Source organism: Myotis lucifugus, unplaced genomic scaffold, assembly GCF_000147115.1.
Source record: "Myotis lucifugus unplaced genomic scaffold, Myoluc2.0 scaffold_249, whole genome shotgun sequence".
NCBI lineage: Eukaryota > Metazoa > Chordata > Mammalia > Chiroptera > Vespertilionidae > Myotis > Myotis lucifugus.
This window is the reverse complement of record NW_005871297.1, coordinates 982,262-1,009,734: the sequence shown is the minus strand read 5'-3', so window position 1 is coordinate 1,009,734 and position 27,473 is coordinate 982,262. Positions and strand designations below refer to the sequence as shown.

General features: G+C 40.9%; 1 protein-coding gene and 1 pseudogene across 1 annotated transcript in view; both read left to right on the top strand.

Moving 5' to 3' along the window:
* The window catches only part of FAM107B (family with sequence similarity 107 member B), a 249,918-nt gene that overhangs the window by 87,535 nt on the left and 134,910 nt on the right, over nt 1-27,473 (top strand). The window contains exon 2 of the mRNA XM_006098841.3: nt 22,924-22,984. Within this exon, the coding sequence (XP_006098903.1) occupies nt 22,924-22,984 (61 nt within the window). The remainder of the gene's footprint in view (nt 1-22,923; nt 22,985-27,473) is intronic.
* On the top strand, nt 81-20,683 carry LOC102435867 (annotated as a pseudogene).

Sequence of the window (27,473 nt, the reverse complement as noted above, 5' to 3'; positions counted from 1 at the left end):
CATAAGAAATCCGCAGTAGAGAAGAATTTTCCAAGGAAAACATGACTGGGTCTCACCTCTGGTTCTAGTAGGGCATCAACATGAAGCGCTTGCTAGAGCATGCAGGGGCCATGTCAGGGGTGAGGTGGGATGTGGATGCATGCGCGAGCGAGCGTGTGCATGCGTGTGCGTGCGTGCGTGCGCCAGTGCTTGCAGGTGCCTGCGCTGGCCGCACTTGGCAGTCAGTGTCCTGGCGACTCCCTGTGACCCCGAAAGAAGGCTTGTAGTGAGCACCGCTGAACTTGTGCTCACTCTCAGTGCCGTTCTCCCCCCTCTTGCTTATAGCATCCGAGTGACCAGCTGGGCCTGCAGATCCTTCAGAGCTGGTGAGATTTCAGATGACATTGTCTGTCAGAGCTGCCAGTGGATAGTCGAGGTTAGTCTGATTCAACATCTGGGAAGGAGGGTGTCATTGTTGTTTGTGGCAGAAAAGGGATGCCCTTGGAACAGATAGATTATGCATCATGGGTCCAGTTCAGGCTACAGAGATAAGCCCAGGCTGGATTTTTTAGCTTCCACCCTCCTCCGCCCCCTCCCCCTTACCACCCCCATTTTTATTGTTGTTTCAGAATCGGGACATTCATCTTTTTATTGGATCTCATCTTATCTCAGCACTAATTACTCTCCCTACATTAAATTCTCTGCAAACACTGAAATGCCTCCAAGGCTTCCATATGGAAGTAAGCCATCCACTCCATATTTCTCGAGTTCTGAAAGTTAGAAGTTGTGGAGCCAGGTGCTCTTTCATCCCTCAAGGTGCCCCGGAGGATGCTAGGTATAATGGCTTTTTAGTGCCACAGGGCTTCCCTCCAGCTTCACAAATTGCCCAAAGAAATGGCTCACCTTCAAAGAATAGTCTTCCCACTGGGGATTATTTCTTGACTCTGTTGATTTTCTTCTGGGTTTTTCTTGACCTCATTTTGTCAGCTACTCTCCCTGCATGACAATTGTCATTACAGCTTTTTTTTTAAGGACTCTTCATTGTCCTCCCCACTTAGAGGCTGTACACACACCAATCCAGTCTACACACTGTTTCCAGACCAATCTTCCCACTGGGCAATCTTTTCGCTCCACTGAGGGCTTCCCACAGCCTTGCAAATTGAGTAAAAAGCCTTACCATGGCTCTCAAATACTGTACTCTGCATTTAACCTATTTCCCCTCCCCTACAAATGCCCTGTCTATGGCTAGAAGTTGTGTCTTATTGTTCTCATCATGCACCATACTTTCCCTTCCTTTCCTCATACTGTTTCATTTGTTTGTAATGTATCTCTACCTGCTCACAATATGCCCAGTTTCCATACTCCAACTTAAACTTGTTTCTGTCAGCAAGATTTTCCTAGTCCCCCAAAGAAATATGGTTCTATCCTTTTCAGAATCTCCACAGTGTGCTACTACCATTTTTATAGTGATCACACCTACTTTGTATTATAAATTGTGTTTCTGTCTTAGCCTCAAAGGTAGGGCAGTGTTTTCTAATTTGTAGTTCCCTGAAACATGGCACACTACTTTGTATACAGTAAGCATAAACAAGTCAACAGGGATATGGTGAAATGAACACTATTCTAAAAATCAGATAGATGTGAAGTTGAGTATTAGCCATATGATCTTGGTCCAATCACATAACCTTTTTGAGCCCTCGCATGCCCAAGAGTAAAATAAGTATGGTAGTATTATCCTCAAAGGGCTGCTACATAGCTCATGTGAGATAATATATGTGAAATATCTTTATAAAGTACAATGCACATATAGGTGTAAGTGGTAAATATTTTGTGAATTAAATTTAGAAGTTTGCAAATACTTTCCAAAAATCTCCAAGACACAGGTATTCAAATAACCCTCTAAGTTTTGCATTAGCTCTACCCACACTTAGTGTAACCTCTTTCTGCTTTTACTCAAATAACTCTTAATTGGGCCTTTGATTACTAAATTAAAAAGGCACAGGGAACTGCCCCCAGTAGATTTCTGCCTCTCTCCAAGCAAATCTGCCATGATTTAACTTGGCCAAGGAGCACTACCACATGACTGATTTGTTTTCATGGATTTTTAAATTACTGTGGACATTATTTTTAATCTTAGTATTTATGTTTCAAGACCAGAAGTTGAATTAGGGCTGGGCCAGTGTGTGGCAAGTGGTCCCATAACAATAAAGATGCCAAATGATATAGAAGCAGTCTAAAGAGGGACGCATAGAGATGGATGTCACAAACCAGTTAGAGGGGGAGACAACAACGGCTTTCACTGAAGTCCATGGGCAACCCGTTTTGTAGAGGAATAAAATAGCTTTCAAAGTCACCCTTACATTTTCCCTAGAAGTGAAGCCATTTGAAAATGACTATTTTTATTTGCCCCTCCCCAGTTCCTCTATGATTACTGTGAGAGGGAGAAAAACAGATTCTGAAACACAGTAGTTTATAAATTATTGACACCCAAATTTGAATTTGGCCTACGATTAATTCCTATGTGCAATTCCATAAACACAAAACCCTGCATTATTTCAAAAGCCCTTGGTACTTGCCCTGGAAATGATTCTAGATTCTAGGCCATGGCAAATCTGAAGGAACAGCCCACTGCCATTTCTGGGACCCAGTTGGGTTTGGAGAAGGCAGGGTTTGGGCACTGAGATGAGGTGGAAAAGAGTAAAGAAGAGTTAGCCACAAGCAGAAGAGGGAGCAGAGGAACTAAGTCAGCCTTTTCCAGCTCCTTCTTTAAGGAGCTGAGATACATCCTTTCCATCCACAGTCTCGCCAGAGGCCCAAGAATAGCATTGGCTCTCATTCCAGGCTTTGGGCTGAATATCATGCACTTCAGTGACTTTTTTCTTTCTTTCTGCACCACCAATTTATCAGCTGTCATTTGAATAAAATTGTTGGGCATGATTGAATAGTGGGGCCTGGGACACACTTGATTCAGACAGGAGTAAATAGGACAGAGAGGAGCAGACTGTGACAGTCTTCAGAGACACCAAAGAAACAAATCACTGGGACCAGCCAACAGGTCACAGCCAACAGGACTTATGGGTTGGGTCCTCTGATCCTACCCTTCTCTATGAAGTCTACTGATGAGCAATCCACATTGAGAACAGCAGCTGAATCCAGGTTGGACACCTTACTGAGGTTTGTTAATGGCAGGGGACCACTGGATATTTTGTTATGGTAAATGCAGATGAACAGTCACAGACTGATTGGTAGTTAGAATTCCATTTGAGGAAAGGCATCAGCTGTCTGTCCTGTAGTTGATCATGGCTGGATTCAGTTGTTAGATTTCTTCAAAACAACAGAGGGCAGTGGTGAAGGCTGATTGCATCATCATGACTTCTGTATGTCTCTTCCTAGCCCTGTGTGCTAAATGATCTCTCCATGTTGTGTCTGTCTCTAAGATCTATAATTCTATGAACTACTTCTATTTGTATTACTCATAAAAGTTATGGGCCACATATTTTATTCTCACTTGGCACACAAAGAAACAGAGAGGTTAATTGAATCAGCTAGGCCCTTGCAGGAAAACAACATTCGCTCTGAAACCAGACTTGGGCTCAGGCACCCTTTGCCTCACCTTCTTTTGTTGATCAGTTACATACAGCAAAGGTAGGGTGGAAATTTATTATCAAAATGGATGCTTTTGAGAGTGAAAAGGGACATAATTAAGGATCATTTGGGACATCAGGCATAAACCATGATATGTGGGTATTTTAGGTGTAGGGAGAAAGTAAGTAAGGTACATTTTTTATAAGGGTATCAATAGGTTTTAAACATGATTCTTCAAAATATATGGGGTACTTTAAATTTACAAGCATTTGTATTGCTTGCCTCTCATAAAAACCTGCCTGTATGGGTAGGTTGGCTGCCCTTGTACCCAAAGGAAGTACATGGTGAAGCTGCCCACCCTGCCCCAATGTGACTAATCACAAGTAGAACAGCCTTAAATTTCAAATGTGCCCCTTAACATCCCTGCCATCAACACTTTAATCTCTACTACCTCTCCAAAGCAGTAATTATTTGATAGTTCAAAGGGAGCCAGAGCCTCCATTGCAGCAAGTCTTTGGTAACCCCTGGGCTACATCTTGTTTGACTAGCTCCTGCCCTTCTTTCTAGTCCTTCTTTCTAATCTAATCTGAGCAAATTGTTAGCTGAGGGCTGATTCTACCACACGGAGTTAAAAGGAGATTCCTGTGAAGTTGATTCCCTTGCCAGTTTCTCACCGTGTGGATATAATAACAGAGAGTAAGCCAAAATTGTAGGATAGCCCTTTGCCTCCAAACCTATAATTGTCTCATTCACCAGACACCCTCTGGTCTTGGCTGTGAATTATCTATTCTTGGGAGAGACACTGCAGCAGAGTAGTTAAAAACTATGGGCCTTGGATATAAACTTGGGTTTGAATTGGATGTAGACTTTGGTCAGTAAACGCTTACTACTACTACTACTACTACTACTACTACTACTACTGCTATTACTACTATTATTACTACTAGCTAATGGTTTAAGCCATTATTCAGTATCGTAAGTGAAGCTTTCAGCTCCCTGCCTGGCCCATTGTGAGCCTTTGTTATCACTGTTGATGCTTTTCATCCCAAAGCAGCAGACTCACCACTCAGCGGGTAAGCAAAGGAGCTCTGCCCAGAATGTAATCTGCAGAATGCATATCTGTTACTGGATCACGTCTCAAACTTTCTCCACTTACTTTTTTCGTTTAAAGACTTGGACTCTGGAGGACTAAACTAGATGAGAGTATAAACTCTGAGAGTACTCATTTTCCCCTTGCCCATAGCTATTGAGATCATATTTTATGAACCCCAAATTAACATAGTCTGACCATAGCAAAGAATGTTGTAACTGATACTGTCTTATAAAATCCAGAAAGTGTGGTTCTTCACCCATTGTGCCTTTCACATAGTTGACCCTCATAAATGTCCTGGCCCTCAAGAGCACCTAGAGGAAGAAACCATAATTAGAATGTGAGGAATCCATACATGGAATAAATGAATGAATCAATTAGACACTATCATTGGCATATATGTATACATACACACACACAAACATACATATATATTTATATAATTTTTGCATCCTGTTCTCTGTGATATATTTGCTATTTGTTCTGTCAATCAAGGTCCCAACAGGAAACAGATGGCCCTCAAATTGGAATAATTCCAGGAGAGCTTAATAAAGCCATTGTTTACAAAAGTGTGGGTGAGATGGAGAGGAACCACAAGGGATATTCATAACAGTAAAAGAGCTGTTACCACTCAGAGGCCCAAAAGGATGAGGGAGGAGGAAGCCGCAACAGGAACCTGGAAAAGAAAGCATTTCCTAAGAAGACTGCCTTGACAGGAGAGTGGAATAAGTGCCTTGACATCACCCTGTTCCCTCCCTCAGATCTCCTGCTCATTATTACCATGGACTGAACCCAGTGGGAAGCCAGAGGGCACAAGAACCCAGTAGGCAGGCAGGGAAGATGGATGGAGTGCATGGAAGGTATTAGGGCCACAGCTATGTCTGAGATGCAAGGTTTAACTTTAAAGAGAAAATTACAATGGAAAAACATTATCAGAGGTTGTGTTTCTTGAACCTGTTCCCTACCTAGAATATGACCATATCCCCTTTCCTGACACAGGGTGTTATTCCCCCAGACGTCTTCCTTCTCCTTCCCTCTCATCACCTGCAGACGCCTGAGCACCTTCTTCTTCACTCTCCCCTTGCACTCCTCACATTCTAATGATTGGTTTCCTCCTCTGGGTGCTCTTGAGGGCCAGGACTATGTTTGGTCCTTCCTGTCTCTCCCACACATAGCTTAGCAGCAGCTAGGCACCCGGTAGGTGCTCAGACACTGTGCTGAATGAGTAAATTTCCCACAAAAAGAAAGCAGGCTTACCATTCCATTTGGTTTTCTAGATTACAGCCCAGAATTAACCCATCCCCTCTAAGCACTTTCCTTCTCCCTTAAAGGAGTAGGCAAGAGAAGGCCCACAGAAAGAGGTGAGCAAGTACTGGTGAGCCTGCACATCTGGAGTGTGTCAACAGTCGCTGTGGGAAGCAGCGACCAACAGGAAGGTGGGTGGAGGGTGCTCAGACCATGGAGCAATGCCTGGAAAAAGGCAACTCTGTTGATTAGAACTTTGGATACTGCTTAAGTTAACACTCAAATTTTCAGTAGCTCCCCTTCTCTTTCTGGAAGCTCTGACAAAAAGACTCTGAAGCAAACAGCATGTATCCTAATAGGAAGGGCAGAGGAATTGGAGAGGGTGAGCAACTGAAAAAACTCTTTACCAGACTTTTTCTTTATTGTTGCTCAGTTTACTTTTAGTACACTGTGTGTGTTTGTATGTGTGTTTGTATATGCATGTATGTGTATGTGCTTTTTATGTGCATATTTGTTTCAGTGCATATGTGTGTGCTTATGTGTGTATATGTTTATGTGTTTGTATGGTATGTGTGTTTGAGTATGTGTGTGTGTTTGTGCATGTGGTTATGTTTGTGTAATGTGTGTGTTTGTGTGTTTGTGTATGTGTGTGTTATGTATGTGTTTGTGTGTGTATTAGGTAAGCCCACAAACCATAAATATTTGCTGGGTGATCACTGTGTACAAGGTGACAGGATTCTATTCATTGTGTTGATTTTGTATTGAATAGGTTCTGTTAAAGTAAAAAGATAAATACTGACCTTTGTAATGATCTTTTTTCTGAATAATAAGAATTTGTCTGTTATTTAAAAGAGCTCAGGGGGCTTTTTCTGCTCCCTCCTTATTTGATCTGAAAGCACGGCCATGACATTGCAAAGGGCTGCTGCTCTCTCCATTTTCTTAAGGAGAAAAGAAAGCCCAGGCAGTATGAACTGGTCAGGTTCCCATTATTATATGGGATGGAAGATAGTTCTTCTGACTCTCATTTTTCTTTAGATGTCATTGCCCTTCTAAAATGATGTTAACAGGATTAGTGAAAGGACATTATTTTTTAAAATTGTTTTATTTGTAACACAGTTTGAAATATGAAAGCTGTATATTGACCCAGGGAAATCCTGGGTCCTCTCTAGCAGGCTTCCCGGATTTTTTTTTTTTTTTTTTTTTTTTTTTAGCATAAAGCTACTCTGAGGGAAATTCCTGAAAAGCCATGAGTTCCAGGACACTACTTTAATTAAGAGCCAGCACAATTACATTTAAAAATTACATTTTAGAAGTTGTTTTAAGAGGTATGCTTGGTCAGGACCCTGCATGTTGGTGGAACTGGGGAGAGGGCAGGATAGCATTGAGCAGCCCCAGTTTAGCATTTTTTCCCCAGGATGGATCCAGACAGTATTTTAAGTTCATTTGGGCAATTACTAAATAGTACTCTATGTTAACTCAGACTTCAAAAAAAGAGGTTGAGTTTTGGAACTTTAGTCTAAACTTTCTTAATGTAGCTTAGCTTTGGCTAGGACTAGAAAAAATTAGGTTTACAAAAAAAAAAAATCACCATCAAATTTTCACTTATTTTTGAAAAGTCCTACAGGAAACTGAAAGAATTGTTGAGTATTACTGCCTAGGGGTAATTGTTGACTATTACTGCCTAAGGGTGTAACTTCTTCTCATCGACATAATTCCAGCTTTCACAAATGTCATGGCTTAGAATACATTCTAAAAGTGAGATTGATAAGGATATGGAAGCCAGACCCTAGAAGTTATCTCTAGGATTCTTATAAAAGCTCTAAGAAAGTCTTCATAATGGTCCAATTTGGGTCTCTAACAGCACCTTTTATCCTTCCCTGATTTTTGACTCTTAATAGGAGACTCCCTACTTTCTGATCCTTCTGCCTGAACTCTGAGGGATGGATGGAAGCAAATTGAAAAGTGTTCCTTTAACGTCTAGTGAGCAAAGGGTCTGGCCTTGTACATCTTTATAATTGTGTGCCTACAATTCCTAAAATTCCTCATGTGGAAAATGAGGGTGTAAGATAAGAATAAATTATTCTGTTATATTCGTCTCTGTCCCCAGTTCCTGTAAATAGGGGTGCTCAGAAAATCTTGGTTCTAATATTTAGTCTTTGACGCCTAACACAGACCTCTTAAAACTGTAATTTTGTAAGTGATAGGAACATCTGACACAGGACCCCTAATTCCCTTGGAATTTCCTGGTTGATAGGAGTGTCTTTTGTTCTAATGGGACAACTCTGGGTGGGCTCCTGGATTGGGGCACCCAAGCCATGATTAGAAGGACCAAGGTATGATTACAAAAACCAAACCATGATTAGAAAGACCAAGTCATGGTTAGAAGCTTGGAAATTTTAGACCTTTGCCTCTTTCACCGGAGAAGGAAGAGAGGCTGGAAATGGAGTTAATAATTGATTGTGCTCATGTGAGGAAGCCTCCACAAAAATCCCAAAAGTATGGGTTTTGGAAAGCTTCTGAGTTGGTGAACACATCTACACACCCCAAATCCAAGGGGACAGAAATTCCTATATCTGGGACCCTCCCAGACCTCTCCCCATGCACCTTTTAATCTGGCTGTTCATATATATCCTTTAAAATATCTTTTGTAATAAATTGGCAATAGAAATTGAACTGCTTTCCTGGATCCTGGAAGACACTCTAGCAAAATATCTAAACTGAGGAGTTGGCCATGGGAACTTCCAATGTGTAACTAAGTTGGACAGAAGTTATAGGTAACCTGGGGACCTACTACTTGTAATTAGCATCTGAAGTGGGGGCATTCTTGTGGAACTGACCCCTTAACCTGTGGGGTCATTGTTAACTTCAGTTAGTGTCATAACTGAATTGAATTGGACACCTGCCTAATTTTGGACAGTTGTTCTATGTAGGATAAACCCCCCCACATCTGGTTTTCTAAGCGTGAATGGAGGAAAACAGTGTATTTTTTCTAGAAAGGGGGATACCTTCTCTGTCCACCATGTAGAGTTATTGAAGGAATCAAATAAAATCATGTTTTGGGCAAATAGATAGATATGAGGTATCACTAATTTTGTGAACCAACATGAAGACAAAATTAAAACTAGTGCCCACATTTTCAACAAAAACTCTTGTTCTCTGGTTCACAGTGTATGTATGCAATCCTTTTGGCACATTCTCTCTCAAATTTGCATTGCCTTCCAGGGATATTTGGCCGTGTGCCCTGCAGAGCTTGAAACAGCATGTACTATACATGCAGAGCTTTCTGGAGGTTTAGTTTTAGGCAAAAAAAAAAAAAAAAAGATTTTTTGGGAAAAAATTTCTTTAAAACAAATATTCATTCACCACGTGTTTATAGAATGCCTATGGAGTATAAGCTATAAGTAGTTGAAAAGCCATGATTCTCTCCCATCACTCATTCAAGATCTGTAACACAAATCTATATCTCTCTATATAAAAGCCTAATATGCAAATTGTCCCCTTGGGAGTTCGACCGGGAGACTGGGAGTTTGCTTGCTTGCTATGACATGTGCTGACCACCAGGGGGTGGTGCAGAACGAAGGAAGGCCCCAGCCAACAACTGGAAGGCCCTGATTGGCCCTGATTGCTGGCCAGGGTCAGGGACCCTACCTGTGCACGAATTTCGTGCACCGGGCCCTCTAGTATAAGATATATAATTATCCTCAGTTAATCAGTCTTATTTTGTTCAGGTTTCTATAACAAACTATCATAGACTGAGTGGCTTAAACAACAACCATTTATTTCTTATAGTCTAAAGGTTAAGACGTCCAAGATCAAGGTGCTGGCAGATTTGGTGTCTGGTGAGAGCCTACTTCTAGGTTCCTAGACTGCCATCTTCCACCTGTGTCCCCACGTGGTAGAAGGTTGAGGAAGCTCTGTGTGGGGCCTCTTTTATAAGGCTACTAATCCCTTTCATGAGGGCTCCACCCTCATGACCTAATCACACCAAAAGCTGTACTTCTCAATACCATCACCTTGGAGATTAGGATTTCAACATATGAATTTTGGAGAGACACAAACATTCAGACTATAGCAATCAGTATGGGCAACCAGTCTTACAGCTTCCATTCCTTATTAGTTTGAGAGTTTATTTTAATTTGAATATTTTCACAATCATTATGTAACTCTAAACTCAGGACCAGCATGTTGAATTACAGCTCTAAAGACTGTATCAAACTTTCCTACGTACTTGGTTCTGACATTTCCATGTGCTAAGTGTTGTTTTGTTCTGTGGTTTTCTTGGCTTGGGGCCCTATAAACCTCATTTCTGTCTTTGAAATGGCCTTCCCTAGCTCTGAGGAACAATCACTCATTCCTTTGTAAAACTATGTGATTTATGCTCTTCCTTACCCAGAGTTTTCTTCAGTTAACCTTTTCACTAAATATAGCTATTTAATAACTAGCTGTCCTTCCCCTTAAGGTTAAATTTTCTATAAAGAACACCAGCAGGAAGCAAACATAAAAGAAGGCAGCATGGTATGGCTCTGACCCAGGCAGATGGTCTGAATCTTGCCCCATTTAAAAGCATGCACACTTAGATAGTCTTCATCCCTCAAGGGTCCCTTCTGTAAAATAGGGTCACAGATATCAACAATGAATTCCTATGACCATGTTTCTCAATCTTTCCCACAGGAGTACCCCCTGTCAGGGACCCCATGTCTAGACTTCCTTGACATCTCATGGTTATTCTAAACATTTATATCTGTTCTACATGCAATGTACTCCAATTTGTTCTAATATACAAATCATGTTTTTCCTCCATATCTCTCTCTCTCTCTCTCTCTCTCTCTCTCTCTCTCTCTCTCGAGAGAGAGAGAGAGAGTCTTTGCATACCTCTAGCATATGACAGCATACTTTCAGGAGATACCCATCTTTTATAAGTGTGGTTGTTAAGATGATACTCAGAACTGAAAATATTCAGCAGGTGTGCATCAGTAAGAACATATTGGCTGTTAAAATATTAAGACACCCTTTTATCAATTGGTAAATAACTGCTACTCAAGCCCTTGAGTTGTGTCCATGTCCCACATTACCCCTCTCTTCAGACCCCTGAACTAAAGGGTTAAGACCTATACCCAGGAACCTCCAGGTCTCTTCCTATTCTGAGTACCTTGTGGCCTGTACCATCCAAGCTGTTAAATATTTTGAAAATCATCCCATGTTACATGTAACATATATGATGCTCCTGTCATATGTTATGCACTAAATAAACAGCATGCATTTTCATTCTTATGGTTTTGGAGAATTCAGTCTACTTGGGAGTATATAATTTGAATAGCACAGTAGCCAGCATTCCTTCCTCCCTCACTTTGGTACATAGCCTTCCTTCCTTTAGGGAACTGCAGCTTCCCTAGTCTCTGAGGTTTCCAATCGGAACACCCTCCCTCCAGTGGCCCTTGAAATGGGCAGTGATCCCCATTCCCTCATAGAGATGTGCCTGTGACTCAAGATAAGTATGTGACACAGGATGGACTAATTAGAATCTTCCCCTAGAACTCTGGATATGAATGCAGGGACTGAGTCACTCCTTGTTCCCCTTGGAAAGGATTTCTCTGTGTACTGGGGTTTAGAGACACTTCTCTGAAGTCTCAGTGAGCTGAAAGGATGTGGTCCCAGAACTTCTTGTGACCTTCACCATATGATGAAGGAGCAGCCTGAGAAGTGATAAACTGACAGAAACAGACAAATGGAAATATAGTGAAAATGAGAGGCCTGGATGATACTGCCTGAATGTTAGACCCAATATCCATCCTTTACAACAGTGCTTCTTATATTTGGGTGGGAATCAGCACCACAGGCAGAGCTAACAAGGAATCCAGAGGCCCAGGATTGCTGAAGATGTAAAGGGCTAGGCTGTGTTTCTGCCACATCCTCCTGGTGATTTAGATACACACCCAAGTTCAAGAACTACAGCTTTACAAGCATGAGATCCAATACATCTCCTCCTTTGCTGTAGTTACTTGGGTTTCCTATAAGCAGAGATGAAGAAAAGCACTTACTAGTAGCACTCTATGGTACCATAGGCAGTGAATGAAGCAAACCTCCGATCAAGCCCCCGTCTCCCCAATCTTGGGTAGTTTAGTGAATTGAGGTTTTTGCTCCTGAGGAATATATCCTCCATGGACTGAAGTGGTTAAGGTAGGAGTGACACCTTCCATCTCCTTGGGCTCCCCTGCATCTATAATTATCTGATGGGCTTTCCCTGCCTTGACTTACCTTCTGAAACTCCAATAAAGTCTGTGGTCTGAATGTTCCCCTTGCTCCTGACCACCCTGGTGTCTTTCCTCTGTGGCCATGCTTCCTTCTCTGGGACCTGTGAGTGCAATGAATTTCATTTTTTCCTAAATCTCTTTTCTGTCTCCTCTTGGGGCTACACCTCACTGACCATTTCATAAAGTATACAAATCACATGGCCTCTCAATAAAACACCTTGGGATTAGTCCTCAGAAACAGATGAAAAGACCAATTGTTTGCCAACTTTCAGTAACAACTCTTCAGTGCATCATCCCTGTCACATTCCATTTAATTAGGTTGTGAAGTACATGATGGTGTGTGAACTACAGAAGCCAATAATCAACACCCGCCCCCAAAGCTCTCCAGAACTAAAGTATCAGCTGGAACCCTTTCTGTTAGAAGTGACAAAACCCAATAGAATCTATTGCATTTAAAAATAAATCAATGTAGTTAAAAAATAAAAAGGAATGTAATCTCTAATTTAGGCTGAAAAGTCCAGGGTTAACTTCAGGCATGGCTGGATTGGGGGCTCAAATGATATCATGGGGACTCTGTATCAGTCCATCTCTTGGCTCTGCCTTCCTTTGTGTGGACTTGTCTCAGCTGTAAGTGACAGCAGCAGCTTCAATCTTCACAGTTGTCTCAGGTTTCAGGATCAGTGGATGAGACTAGGGGTTCTATTCCTAGAAGTCTAGAGAATATCTCTCACCAGCCCTGACTGGGTCTCATGACCACTGTGAACCAATTACAGGAAAATAAAGTGGACTGATGGACACCACCCTGGGTCACATGACTATTCTAAACCAATTTCAGGGAAATTACAATGAATTGATAAACATTGCTCTGGGTCACATGACCACCCTCCACCAATCACAGGGAAATGCACTGGACTGATGGGCCTAGTCCTCAGTCACTGACCACTCTTGACAGTGGACAGGGGTCTACACAGGGCCTGGAACTGGTTTTATAAGAATCACAATTCATTAAGAGTTGGAAAGGATGATTTTAAAGAGGGAATCAGTACACACTTACTAGACAGAATGAGTGAATGCCAGGCAGCAAAATCAACAGATGGCTACTACAGTTGGATTGTTGTCATTTTATTATAGCTTCGCTGGGAAAAAGCCAATAAGAACAAATTCAGCAAATCACAGACTTGCACAGAAGAGAAGAAACACAAGAATCTAAGGCGTTCAGCCTTTTTTCACTAACTACAACATAGTTTATGCTATCGAAGACAGATGCTTACTTATCAGCCAAAAGTATTCCAAATATCCTTCCATCTGCAGATCATTCCAGGGCTTTGCAATTTTTACTAGTTTATGAGAAAATTGGGGGAAGGGCAATTTAAAATGAAGTAATAAATATGTTTGGAGGAAAGCTAAAGGCCTAAGTTATTTCACCATTCTGGAATTCAGAGCAATAAAAAAGTAAACAGTCTTATTGGCTCAAAGGAGAATCCTTTCATGTATGAAACAACTTCATTTGGGCTATTTTGGCATCTCAAGAGACTTTCTCTGTGGGTGTATTATAAAATAGCTCCTCATGTTTTTATTATATACGGTCTTGTTGGGCCTTGTGAAACAAGGAATTATTTGCTATATTTAGTTGCTGTGTGGTGGGACTTTAAAAAATCATTTATTTGTCTTTTGGTATAGTAATAATTTGCATCCTTTTCACAAATATAATTTTGAAAGAAGTTTTTCTTAGAATTTATTATAACATATAACTTTGAGATAATTGAACTGAAGGCTTCTTTACCCAAATTGCCCATGACAGTGCTACTTCATGGATTCTAAAAACAGGACAAATTTTTGGAACTGGTCCCTGATGCTGAACATTTGACGATGATCTTTGATCTCTAGAAATATTTGTTCCCAAACAGTTGAAATCAATTCCCTTACGAGTTGATGGTAATTTAAGTAAAATAACCTTTATGAATTGAAAATGACTTTTTCTTTTCAAATCTTACCAATCATGAGAGGCTAGTGGATTCTCATCACCAACAATGAGATATTGCCAAGGAACTGAACATTTAGAACAAATCATGGAGTGCTCCTCTGATGGATAGTATCAATATTTGAGTTCCATTGCTCCACTCTGGTTACAGAGTAGCTTCAGGTATCATTAATGGAACTCATACCCATATGGTTTATTATGGCCCAGAGTATCTCTGATCAGACTAACTTCATAGATGGAACAAAGTATGCACAGAAAGTGTGCCTGCCTAGGATAGAAGCTGAGTAGGTGATTACTTGCAGTATGTAATTCAAAGGATTTTGGAAGGGATCGTGCCTAAAGATTAAGGACCCACAGAAATAGCTCCATAACAGGCACTCAACAAATATTTAATCAAGGAAAAAATAAATGAAGGAACCAGCATAAAGCCATCTTGTAGATAAAATTTAAAAAGCATCATGTAAACATTCCTCTTAATTTACCTCCCTTACTCCTAGCTGTGCCTATTCATATATTAACCCTATAGCAGTGACAATTGTCATTAAAGAATATCATGCTAGGAGAGAACCAAGATGGCAGCATAGGTAAACCCCTGTACTTGCTGCCTCCCACAACCACATCAAAATTACAACTAAAATACATAACAACTATCATCCAGAACCGCGGGAAAGCTGGCTGAGTGGAAGTACTACAACTAGAGAGGTTAAGAAGAAAGTGCAGTGAGATTGGTAGGAGGTGCGGCGGTGTGGAATGGGCTGGCACCCGGGTGGGCCACTTTTTTAATCAGAAGGGAGTTACAAGCTCCCGCTTGTTCTGAGCTCTAGTGCTGGGCGAGACTCTGGGGGACCCAGACACATAAGGGGAGAAACTGGACTGTCTGGCATCAGGGCAGGAACGTGGGGGCGGCTTTCTTCCAGATAAAGATTCTCACAATGGTCATTGTTCCTGTGCTGGGACCTCCCTGATGCAGGGCTGACTGGCAGCCATTGCTGTTTGCTCCACCCTGGAGATTCCCTGAGACCCTGCCCTACCCAATTTACAACCACACCCAAGCTGTGCACAGTGGCTTTTGCATATGAATGGCCTGTCCTTTCTCAGCCTAAAACCTGTCAAGCTGCAGCTGGGTCAGGGAGCCCCAAAGCTATCAAAAGAAGGCCCAATGATGAACATAGATGCTAAAATCCTCAACAAAATTCTAGCAAATTGGATTCAGCAATACATTAGAAAGATCATACACCATGACCAAGTGGGATTTATTCCAGGGATGCAAGGATGGTACAATGCCCCCAAATCAATAAATGTTATACATCACATAAACCGAAAGACAAAAAATCACATAATCATATTAATTGATGCAGAAAAAGCATTTGACAAAATCCAACACCCTTTCTTGATAAAAGCTCTCAGCAAAATGGGAATAGAGGAATCATACCTCAACATAATAAAAGGCCTATATGACAAACCTACAGCCAACATCATACTCAATGGGCAAAAACTAAACCCATTTCCCCTAAGAACAGGAACAAGACAAGGATGCCCACTCTCACCACTCCTGTTCGACATAGTACTGGAAGTACTAGCAATAGTAATCAGATAAGAAGAAGAAATAAAAGCATCCAAATTGGAAAAGAAGTAAAACTGTCCTTATTTGCAGATGACATGATACTGTACATAGAGAACCCCAAAGATTCCATCAAAAAACTGCTAGACCTAATAAATGAATTTGGTAATGTAGCAGGATACAAAATTAATACCCAGAAATCTATGGCCTTTTTATACACCAATAATGAACTCCAGAAAGAGAAATGAAAAAAACAATCCCATTTACCATTACACCAAAAAAATTAAGATACCTAGGAATAAACTTAACCAAGGACATAAAAGCCCTGTACTCGGAAAACTACAGGACATTGAAAAAAGAGATAGAGGAAGACATAAACAAATGGAAGAACATACCATGTTCATGGATTAGTAGAATCAACATCATTAAAATGTCCATATTACCTAAAGCAATCTATAGATTCAATGCAATACCTATTAAAATACTAATGGCATATTTCAAAGATCTAGAACAAACTCTCCAAAAATTCATCTGGAATAAAAAAAGACCCCGAATAGCCACAGCTGTCCTGAGAAAGAAGAACAAAGTTGGAGGGATCACAATACCAGATATCAAACTATATTACCAAGCCACAGTTCTCAAAACTGCCTGGTACTGGCAAAAGAACAGACATATAGACCAATGGAACAGAATAGAGGACCCAGAAATTGACCCAAGACATTATACTCAATTAATATTTGACAAAGGAGGCAAGAGCATACAATGGATCCAAAACAGCCTCTTTAATAAATAGTGCTGGGAAATTTGGTCAGATACATGCAAAAAAATGAAACTAGATCACCAACTTACACCATACACAAAAACAAACTCAAAATGGCTAAAGGACTTGAATGTAAGACAGGAAACCATAAAAATCCTACAAGACTCCATAGGCAGCAAAATTGCAGACATATGTCGTAGCAACATCTTTATAGACACAGATCCTAGGGCAAGAGAGACTAAGGAGAAAATAAACAAATGGGACTACATCAAAATAAAAAGCTTCTGCACAGCAAGAGAAACCATCAACAAAACAACAAGAAAGCCCACTGCATGGGAGAACATATTTGCCAATGTTATCTCTGATAAGGGTTTAATCTCCAACATCTACAAGGAACTCATACAACTCAACAAAAAGAAGATAGACAATCCAATCAAAAATATGGGCAAGGGACCTAAATAGAGACTTTTCGAAAGAGGACATTCAGAAAGCCAAGAGACACATGAAAACATGCTCAAAGTCACTAATCATCTGAGAAATGCAAATCAAAACTACAATGAGGTACCATCTCATACCTGTCAGAATGGCTGTCATCAACAAATCAACAAATGACAAGTGCTGGAGAGGATGCAGAGAAAAAGGAACCCTTCTTCACTGCTTGTGGGAATGCAGACTGGTGCAGCCATTGTGGAAAACAGTATGGCGTTTCCTCAACAATTTAAAAATGGAACTGCCATTTGACCCAGTAATACCACTTCTAGGAATATATCCCAAGAAAACTGAGACCAATCAGAAAGGACATATGCACCCCTATGTTCATAGCAGCACAATTTACAATAGCTAAGATTTGGAAATAGCCTAAATGCCCATCAATAGATGAGTGGATTAGAAAACTATGGTAATCTACACAATGGGATACTACGCTGCTATAAAAAAGGAATTCTTACCATTTGCAATAGCATGGATGGAACTGGAGAGCATTATGCTAAGTGAAATAAGCCAGGCAGTGAAAGAAAAATACCTCATGGACTCACTCATTTATGGATAATAAAGAACATTATAACCTGATGAACAAAAAGATAGATACAGAGGCAGAAAAACATTGAACAGACTGTCAAATTATAGTGGGAAGGCTGGGGAGTGCTGGGTGCGGGTGTAAGAGATCAACCGAAGGACTTGTATGCATGCATATAAACATAACCAATGGACACAAGACAACTGCGGGGGGCGGGGGAGGGCGGGGGGAGGGAATGTGCCGGAGGGTAGGGGAGGCCGGGGGAAAGTCAATGGCGGAAAAAAAGGAGACATATGTACTACTATTTGTAATACTTTAAATAATTAAAAAAAAAAAGAAGGCCCAAGGCCGGCACCAGCACCAGCCTGCCTTACTTCACAGCTGGGCCTTGTCTGGGCATTTCCAAACCTGATACAAAGAGGAGGATTCTGCAGATGTCTCTGTAGCTCCTGCTTGGTGGCCACAGGCAGTGGCTGACTTTGCACCTCCTTGGAGATCCAAGAGCCAGTGTACCCAGTGGTCAGTGCAAGACCATACCAGATTACAACTCTTCACATCTATAAGTGACACACTCAAGGGGCAGACTCAGTGAGCACCAAAGCCCCACTGAAGCAAGTCCTGCCCCATAAGGGTGTCTCCTGCACAGTAGTTCTTCCATTGTAGACACAGCTGGTTCTTACAGCCAATTGGCCTGGAGGTCAATTCCTCCCAGTGATACCAGCAGCAATCAAAGCTCAACTACAATAAGACTGTGCACACAGCCCACAAAGGGGTGCACCAAGAGTGTCCACCTCAGGTCACTGGGGAAGCTGAGCCACTGGACCCTACAGGACAATTACTACACAAGGCAACTCTATCAACTCAAGGAGACTTAGCAGCTACCGACACATAGAAACAAACACAGGGAAGCAGCCAAAATGCAGAGACAAAGAAACATGTCACAAATGAAGAAATGGAAGAAAGCAAACTACTAGATATAGAGTTCAAAACCACAGTTATAAAGTTACTCAAGAATCTTCTAGCCAAAACCGGTTTGGCTCAGTGGATAGAGCATCGGCCTGCGGACTGAAAGGTCCCAGGTTCGATTCCGGTCAAGGGCATGTACCTTGGTTGCGGGCACATCCCCAGTAGGAGGCGTGCAGGAGGCAGCTGGTCGATGTTTCTCTCCCATCGATGTTTCTAACTCTCTATCCCTCTCCCTTCCTCTCTGTAAAAAATCAATAAAATATATATTAAAAAAAAAAAAAAAAAAAAGAATCTTCTAGAAACCTCTGAGGAACTTAGTGAGACCTTCAGGGATCTTAATGAGAATGCAAAAAAAAAAAAAAAAAGGAAAAGGACCAGTCGGAAATTAAGCATACACTGAATGCAATAAAGAATAATATACAGAGATTCAACAGTAAAGTATCCCAAGAATCAAGTCAATAATTTGAAATATGAGGAAGCAAAAAACACCCAACCGGATGAGCAAAAAGAAAAAAGAATCCAAAAATATGAAGATAGTGTAAGGAGCCTCTAGGACAACTTCAAGCGTACCAACATCCAAATTATGGGGGTGCCAGAAGAAGAGAGAGAGCAAGATATTGAAAGCCTATTAGAAGAAATAATGACAGAAAACTTCCCCTACCTGGTGAATGAAATAGATTTACTGGTACAAGTCCAGGAAGCGCAGAGAACCTCATATAAGAGGAATCCCAAGAGGACCACACCAAGACACATCATAATTAAAATGCCAAGGGCAAAAGACAAAGAGAGAATCTTAAAAGCAGCAAGGGAGTGTCCATATGACTGTCAGCTGATTTCTCAACAGAAACTATGCAGGCCAGAAGGGAGTGGCAAGAAATATTCAAAGTGATGAATAGCAAACAAGTATTATATGAAATGCTGAAGGGTATTCTTTAAGAAGAGGAAGAAGAAAATGGTAAAGATAAAAAATTATGAACAACAAAGTGACAACAAATACATATCTATCAACAAGTGATTCTAAAAATCAAATGAATAAAAAATCTGATGAACAGAATAAACTGGTGCATGTAATAGAATCAGGAGCATAGAAATGGAGTGGACTGACAATTCTTGGGGGGAAGAGGGTGTAGGGGGGTGCGGGAAGAGATTGGACAAAAATCTTATATGCAGTACCTATGGACGCAAACAGTGGGGTGGTGAGGGCCTGAGGTCGGGTGGGAACCGGGTGGAGGGGAGCTATGGGGGAAAAAGGAGGGACATCTGTAATAAACTGAACAATAAAGATTTAAAAAAGAAAAAAAAGAATATCATTCTAGAATTCAGAGAATATGTTTACCCATCTTCCTAGAGATAAAAATAATTGTATAGCACTAGTCTGGTTTGTCTGGTCCACAAGCCCAGTGTGGCCCTTGTAAGTTAGTGTTACTGCTTTTACTTCTGCTCGGCCCCTTCCATCTCCTTCCATATGCCCGTTAACTCCCACAAGTGCCTCCACGAGGAGATCCACAAGGACCTGCTGGTAACCAGCGCATAAGAGATCACTGACATGTGTGGGGGTGCTGGCAGCCTGTGCACCCACGGCAAGATTACAGATTCTTGCCCTAACTGGTTTGGCTCAGTGGATAGAGTGTTGACCTGTGGACTGAGGGGTCCCGGGTTCGATTCCAGTCAAGGGCATGTACCTTGGTTGCGGGCACATTACCAGTAGGGGGTGTGCAAGAGGCAGCTGATTGATGGTTCTCTCTCATCAATGTTTCTAACTCTCTATCCCTCCCCCTTCCTCTCTGTAAAAATCAATAAAAATATATTTAAAAAAAAGATTACAGATTCTGCCAGCCATATTCTGTACTCCAAGGAGGATGCAAACAAGGGGAAATTTGCCATTATCACTGAAGATTATAACATGTTCAAAGTGTGTTTTAAGAGCAAGGGAACAAGGCGGATACCTGACCAATTCATGATCCTAGACATGAAGCATGGTGTGGAGGTGAAAAAATTATGAAATGATCACAAAAGTTGAGAAGTTCAAACCTTTAGAGGTGGAGATAGGAAACCTAGAAGACCTTTCAGAATCTATCGTTAATGATTTTGCCTACATGAAGGAGTGAGAGGAGGACATACGTGTTACCAGAGCATCAACAAATACTTGGGTCCTGTACTTCAGCATCTTTTCAAAGCCTCGTTGGACTAGCCACTTGGCAGGTCTTCTGCCTTGAGCACTTCTTTAAGACCAAGAAATTGGTTGAGTAAAAATGCCTACTCCCCTCCCACCTTGTATCTCAGCCAGCAGAACATCACTGGGAGGTGCCTGGCCTGAGGCATTCTACCAACACCACTTTCAAGGCACATTGAAACTTTCTTGTCAGAACTTTCTCGGTGTGGGAGGACATGGGTTATCACCTAAACCCAACAAATCAATGAGGGGCCTCTTTTCAACTGGATAGTATTTGGACTGGTTTTGCAACAATAGGACTATTATTAGAGTTACCTATGACAAAAAATAGGGGCTATCTAGGTAATGCCAGAGTCAATATTTGATCCCAAGATTTCCTCCTGTCATCTGCTTGAAGCATGCTTTCTTTCCTTTTCCCACTTGCTCACCAGCTTGGGCTTCCATTCTAGTTCCTTTACCAGGATTTGTATGACCACGTGGAACTTGTTTCATTCTCATTGTCCTCTTTAGATTTTCATGTGAAAATACCCTTAGCTTTATCTTAACACTTAACTGAAATGTTTAGGTAGCTTCTGGTGGTATCCTTTCATAATTTTACTAGAGGCCCAATGCAGGAAGATTTGTGCAAGAGTAGGCCTTCCTTCTCCTGGCTGCTGGCACTGGCTTCCCTCCTGCACCCGGGACCCGGGCCTTCACTCCAGTCTGGAGCCGCCTTCTGCCTTCGCTCCAGCCCTGCCACCCTCCTGCAGCTCCCTCCACCCCCCGCCTCCCCATCATAGCAAACGTCCCGCCCAGCCCCGGCAGCTCCGTGCCTGTGTGTGTGCGCGCTGCCCAGAGGCCTGGAGCAGCCAGGGTGGAGCGGAACACCTGTGTCATCGCCTAGAGGCCCGGAGTGTCCCGGCTCGGCCACCACCATCTTTGTCACGTCAATTTGCATATTCCCTCCTTATTGGCTATGGGTGTCACCATCTTTGTCACGAAGTGATGGTCAATTTACATATTTCATCTTTATTAGATAGGTTGTCTTTAAAAGGATGATAAATGAGACACCTCTTAGAAATGAGCTTTGAACTATAGATAACTATTTTTTTAAAAAAATATATATATTTTATGGAAGGGAGAGGGATAGAGAGTTAGAAACATCGATGAGAGAGAAACATCAATCAGCTGCCTCCTGCACACTCCCCACTGGGGATGTGCCCGCAACCAAGGTACATGCCCTTGACCAGAATCGAACCTGGGACCCTTCAATCCGCAGTCCGATGCTCTATCCACTGAGCCAAACCAGTTAGGGCTATAGATAACTCTTTAAAAGAAAATTTAATTTGAGATAATTAAAATATTTCTGCTCAATGCTTGAACTTTTTCTTCTAGTGTATTTATGTGTATTTTGTTTTATGCAATTTTATTAGATGTGTAGATTCATGTGACCACCATGGCAAAATGCAGAACAGTTCCATCACTCAGATCTCTGTGCTACCCTTTTAAAGCCACAGCCATATCCCCTCCTTCTCCTGAGCTCCAACCTCTGACAACCACTAATTTGTTCTGTCTTTCTAATTTTATCATTTCAAGAATGTTATATAAATAGAATCATATAGTATGTAAACTTTTGAGATTAATATTTTTTTCACTCAGCATAATTTCCTTCAAATCCATCCAAATTGTGGCATGTATCAATAATTTGTTCCTTTTTATTGATCAGTAGTATTTCATGGTATGGATGAACCACAGTTTGTTTAATCATTCACCCATTGAAAGACATTGGGGTTTTCAGTTTTTGGCTGTTACTAATAAAGCTGCTGAAAATATTAAAATAAAATATTTTATTAAATATTATTTTAATTAATATTAAAATAAATATTGTGAACAGTGATAGAATTTTCAAAAGTACATGAAATAGGTCTTTGAATAATAAAAGCTAAAATATAATTATATTGTGTAATATCATACTGGCAGAATTTCTGTCTTATGGAGAAACCCATCACCACCATGTCTAAGTAACTGAAGGCCCCAAATGTATTAATCACAGAGGTCTCTAAGTTGTACTACTCATGGGAAGCATTTATGGACACAGCCATGTTTGTGGCACCCTGCAGTTTGTGACCCAGTGCCCCCATAGTTATTCTACTCAACATTTATTGTTGCATTTGTTGCTTCTCCAAAGTCTCAGTTTTTAAATGGGCTTGGTCTAATTATTTTCAGATCTTGATCTCATATTAATTAGTAGATCTGCAAAAGTTTGCTCTAAATGAATGCATTTCTCTCTCTCTCTCTCTCTCTCTCTCTCTCTCTCTCTCTCTCTCCTGGAACTCAGGAAGAAGAGGAATCCCAAGAAGAACCTAGATGCCTTCAGTTGGAACAAAAGATGACATCAGGTAGAGTACATTCCATGTGACACATTCTTTCCTGGGCTGCTTTTGCTGACAGCAGGGCGCACCGCTTCCAGATTGCAACGGAAAATCTATGTTCTAAGTGATTGGAAACATGACTAGAAATGTCACTTGTGATGAATTCCAGGCACGATATCTGGACAATCTGGTCATGATGCAGAAAATAGCTTCTCTCCTTCCTTCTCTTATTGATTACAGTTGTTTTTTTAAATCCTAACCCTAGAATATTTTTCCATTGATTTTTTTTTGAGAGAGTAGGAGAGAGAGAGAGAAGGGGAGAGAGAGAAAAAGAAACATTGATGTGAGAGAGACACATCCATTGGTTGCCTCCCACTTGCACCCTGACCACAGCCAGGGATTAAACCTGTAACTGAGGTACGTGCCCTTGGCTGGGAATTGAACCCATGACTCTTCAGTCCACAGGCTGATGTTCTAACCACTGAGAAACCCAGCTAGGGCTGATTATAGTTTTTGATGAATAAATACTTGCAATGAAGTACATAATAATTATGATGAAAAAAATTCAAGTTCAGTAATACTAACATAAGTAGTTACTGAAAAGTTTATGCTTATCTTGAAAAATGTTATTTAGATGCATTTGCTGTTGTTTTTTTATGTTAGTGTATAGTTAAATATGCAAATTTGCTAAAGATATTTACCCCATAATAGGACTTTCTATGAGATAATGTGGAAAGAAATAAATGATGGTTTCTAACTATGAACAGCACTGATACTGGGATGTAATTGTCATAAAAATACATTAGTTGAGTGGAACTAATAAGAATGAAAACTAAATCTTAATACTCTCAGCTTCTATTTTCCAGTGGCTTTTTGTTTGTTTTATATAATTAGAGGTTAGAAGTGGACTCCAGATGTGTTTGCTGCTGGCAGAGGCTCATGTTCTTGTAATTTAATGGAAATCAGGGAGCAGAATTAAGAAAATGGAAATGGTAATGAAAAGAATATGTAGAGTGAAGGAGGAAAGATTGTACCCTGCTCTGATAGAGATGAAAGAGAGAGAATTAGCAATTAACCAGCTCAACCAGCTCCCTTTACTCCCAGGGTCTACCCCCACCAATAACAAAAATTGCCTCTTTCTAGGACACTCTCCCCTTGCAGGTCCTTGCATGGCTGGCTGACTCCTCATCAACCAGGTTTCAGCTGAAAGGTCCAGTGCTGCAGGCCACTGTCTCATTCCTCCCAAGCACTCTCCATCCCATTGCCCATTTTTATTTTGTTCATAGCACCCATTATGACCCAAAATAATCTTTCTGTTGATTGGTTTACCATCTTAATGTCCCCTAGAGAGTAAGATCTTAGCTACTTTAATGTTATTTCTAGCACAGTGGGCAGTGCCTGCCACACAGTAATCAGTCAGAAAATTCTTACTGAGGCCTCATGTCCCCTGTGTGAGAGGCATTCTTTTTCTCTCTGTAACTGAGATGTGGGTGGGCTGGGTTTGATGCGAGCCAAATCCATTCCTATTTTGGATTTCTGGGATATAAAGAAAATAAGACATGATGCTTGCCCTCTAGAAAACAAATCATGTCTAAGAGACAGATGCAGTTAGAACATGAAAAATAATGTAAAAAGGTTAAAACAATTAAAGTGCTACTGGGAGCACTGAGGAAAGGGCAACTAAATTTGCGTTGGGGAAGTAGAATCTAAGAAGTCTCCTGGGCTAGATGATTCTTGTACTGAATATGGGAGTTGAAAGGAGGTATTGAAAACAGAGTTGGAGTTTGTTGTTATACCCCTGGAAATATCCTGAGTGCCACTTTTGATTTTTATTTCCCCACTGGAGAAGAAGGCTGGAATGATGGCCATTGCTGACTCAATACAAATTTGGCCAATCAAAAAACTTTGTTTCTCAGCTGCTGTTATAAGCAATATTCTTTGCTCTCTTGGCATAGTGTTCACTGTATTTTGAGGACATTTGTTCACATCCAAAGCCTTGATTACCCTGTGTGTCATGTAAGCACCACTACTCATCAAGGCTTTTCTAAGACCAGTTGACTCCCATGAGTTCTGCTGTGACATCTCAGGATGAGAAATCATATATTCCATTTTCAAATGTCCACTAGAGTTCCTAGATCATTAGGGTCTTGGTGTATTTTACTAGAAGTCTAGTGTAGTGTTAAAAATGTCCCTCACCAAATACATTTAGAATCAGAGATCTCCATGAAACATCATTCCGCAGAACAGGGGGGACACATTTAGTTAGAAATCTATAATCTCAGGTTTTTTGTTACCAGATTATATGGTTTCAGATTTTTGGATTGTAAATAAATGAATAATTTCTCTGTTTTCTTTAATCAACAACACTGCCTAATAACCCTATTCTCTAAGTGCCCCCATGATTCTCCCACCTTGGTCACCAGTGAAACGTCTCCTTAGAGTCTAAGGCAGGGGTCCTCAAACTACGGCCCATGGGCCACATGCAAATACAAATATTGTATTTGTTCCCCCCCTTTTTTTTTTACTTCAAAATAAGATATGTGCAGTGTGCATAGGAATTTGTTCATAGTTTTTTTTTAAAACTATAGTCCGGCCCTCCAACGGTCTGAAAGACAGTGAACTGGCCCCCTGTTTAAAAAGTTTGAGGACCCCTGGTCTAAGACAAGTTCACTGGTTTCACAGGCAAAGAAAATCTAGGCCCCTCAAAAGAAAGACTTCAAGCAGAAAATGCAAAGTTTCTCACCATTTCTGAAAATAGAAAATAATGTTTGGGGGCCACTGACTTTGGGGCTTGTTGTAGAGTTTGTCTTCTTTATTCAGAATTTACTCTAAATGTGTATTTTTATACTGTGGCTTTAGTGTTTGCATCTTAGTTTTAGTCCATTCAATTCAAATCTACTGTTCTTAGCCATTATTTGAAATCTTATTAGGTATAAATTGTGTCTGCTAGACTAAACTATGTTTACTGAGTATGTTAACTAAAATATGTTTACTGAATGTCTACTATATGCTAGATACTGTGCTAGGAAGTATGCTATATTTAGGATGGAAAATAGAACAGACATGACTCCATGCTTCGTGTAGCTTGTGGGAAAAGGATAAATGCAGCCATTACACATATGAAAAGAAAATGTAAATTATAGAGAAATTGTAGCCTTTAAACAAATAAAGTATAAGTTACAGATAAGGCAGGGTTCTTCAGAAGACTTGTCTTCACAGAGCTTATTGTTAAATACAGCCTATAAAACATGGACACAGGAAGCCAAGGTAAAAGGTAGGATACAGTACAGGAAATGAGGAGGAGGAAGCAAGAAAAACTTGCCTCAGTAACAGAGACATGAGGAGGAGGGATGGGAGTGCTAAAAAGGTGGGAAAAATTCCATTTGGAGGATCCAGGAAGTTATCCAAGAGATTGTGGCATATGAGCCTACTCTTGAAGGATAGATATGAAATCCGTTTGTGAAGAGAAACACATTAGCCAAGGCATTTATAAAATGAAAACCACATTTAATCCAAAGTGATATCTATTTGGAGTTCAGCCCATTTTTTGGTTGGTGACTTAATTCTTAGGCATCTGTCACTTTTCCTGAGGTCTATAATTTACACTTGCAGGGCCCACCCAGGGGGTAATGGCAGGTTGATTAGGAGTGTTTAAACTTTGCCACCCCCATTACCTGTTTTTTGCTCTCTAATAATTCAGTGTCTGTATACATTTGAGTTTTGGGGGTTTTTTTTTTGTAAGTGGCCTGCCTGTAATAGACAGAAGCCTAATGCCTACTTAGGATCAGATGGCATTTGTTCCTGACTTCATGGACATATTAACTGAGTGAATAGGGTAGCCCACTTATAATAAGTCCTTTTTAATGTGATACCGCGTGGGTCAGCTGGTGCTCCATTTCAGCAAGACCAGTGTGGGGCAGCTTCATCAGATGCCTGCAGCCTTCCCCCTCCATGCTCTGCCCCTCCTCAGTGGGATTCCTTCCTCACTACCTTAGGTCCCCAGTCTCTTTACCATCAGAAAGATATGCAATCAGTTCCTATTAATTAACAACATTGTGTTGCTTCTTCTTCAGCCTATTGGCATTGAAAGTTGTAAATCCACCAATGGAATGAAAAAACTTGGTGGCTGCTAGGAGTTTGAAACATCAGCAAACAGGTAAAGAAGGGGAGGGGCACTTCTGGCTACAGTCACAATGCATGATTAGCCACTTTCTTGACCTTAGCCTAGGAAGGCCTTGAATCATGGGGGCACTTAATGAAGGTCCCATAAGACTGCTTGTTCCTTAGAAGCTGTGTCTGTTTACAAGTGATGTTATATCCTTTATTGACAGGTGCTATTTTAAAGATGCAGTATATCTGATATAGCATTCAATGTAAAAATAAAGAAAAAACTGAACCTGGGCTATGCACAAGGTAAGGGAAGGATGAGGTAATGCATCCATGAAAAATGATGATATAAGTGAAGGTATCATGGAGGAAAAACATCTGTACTTTAGAGTTCCTTTGATGTGACTGT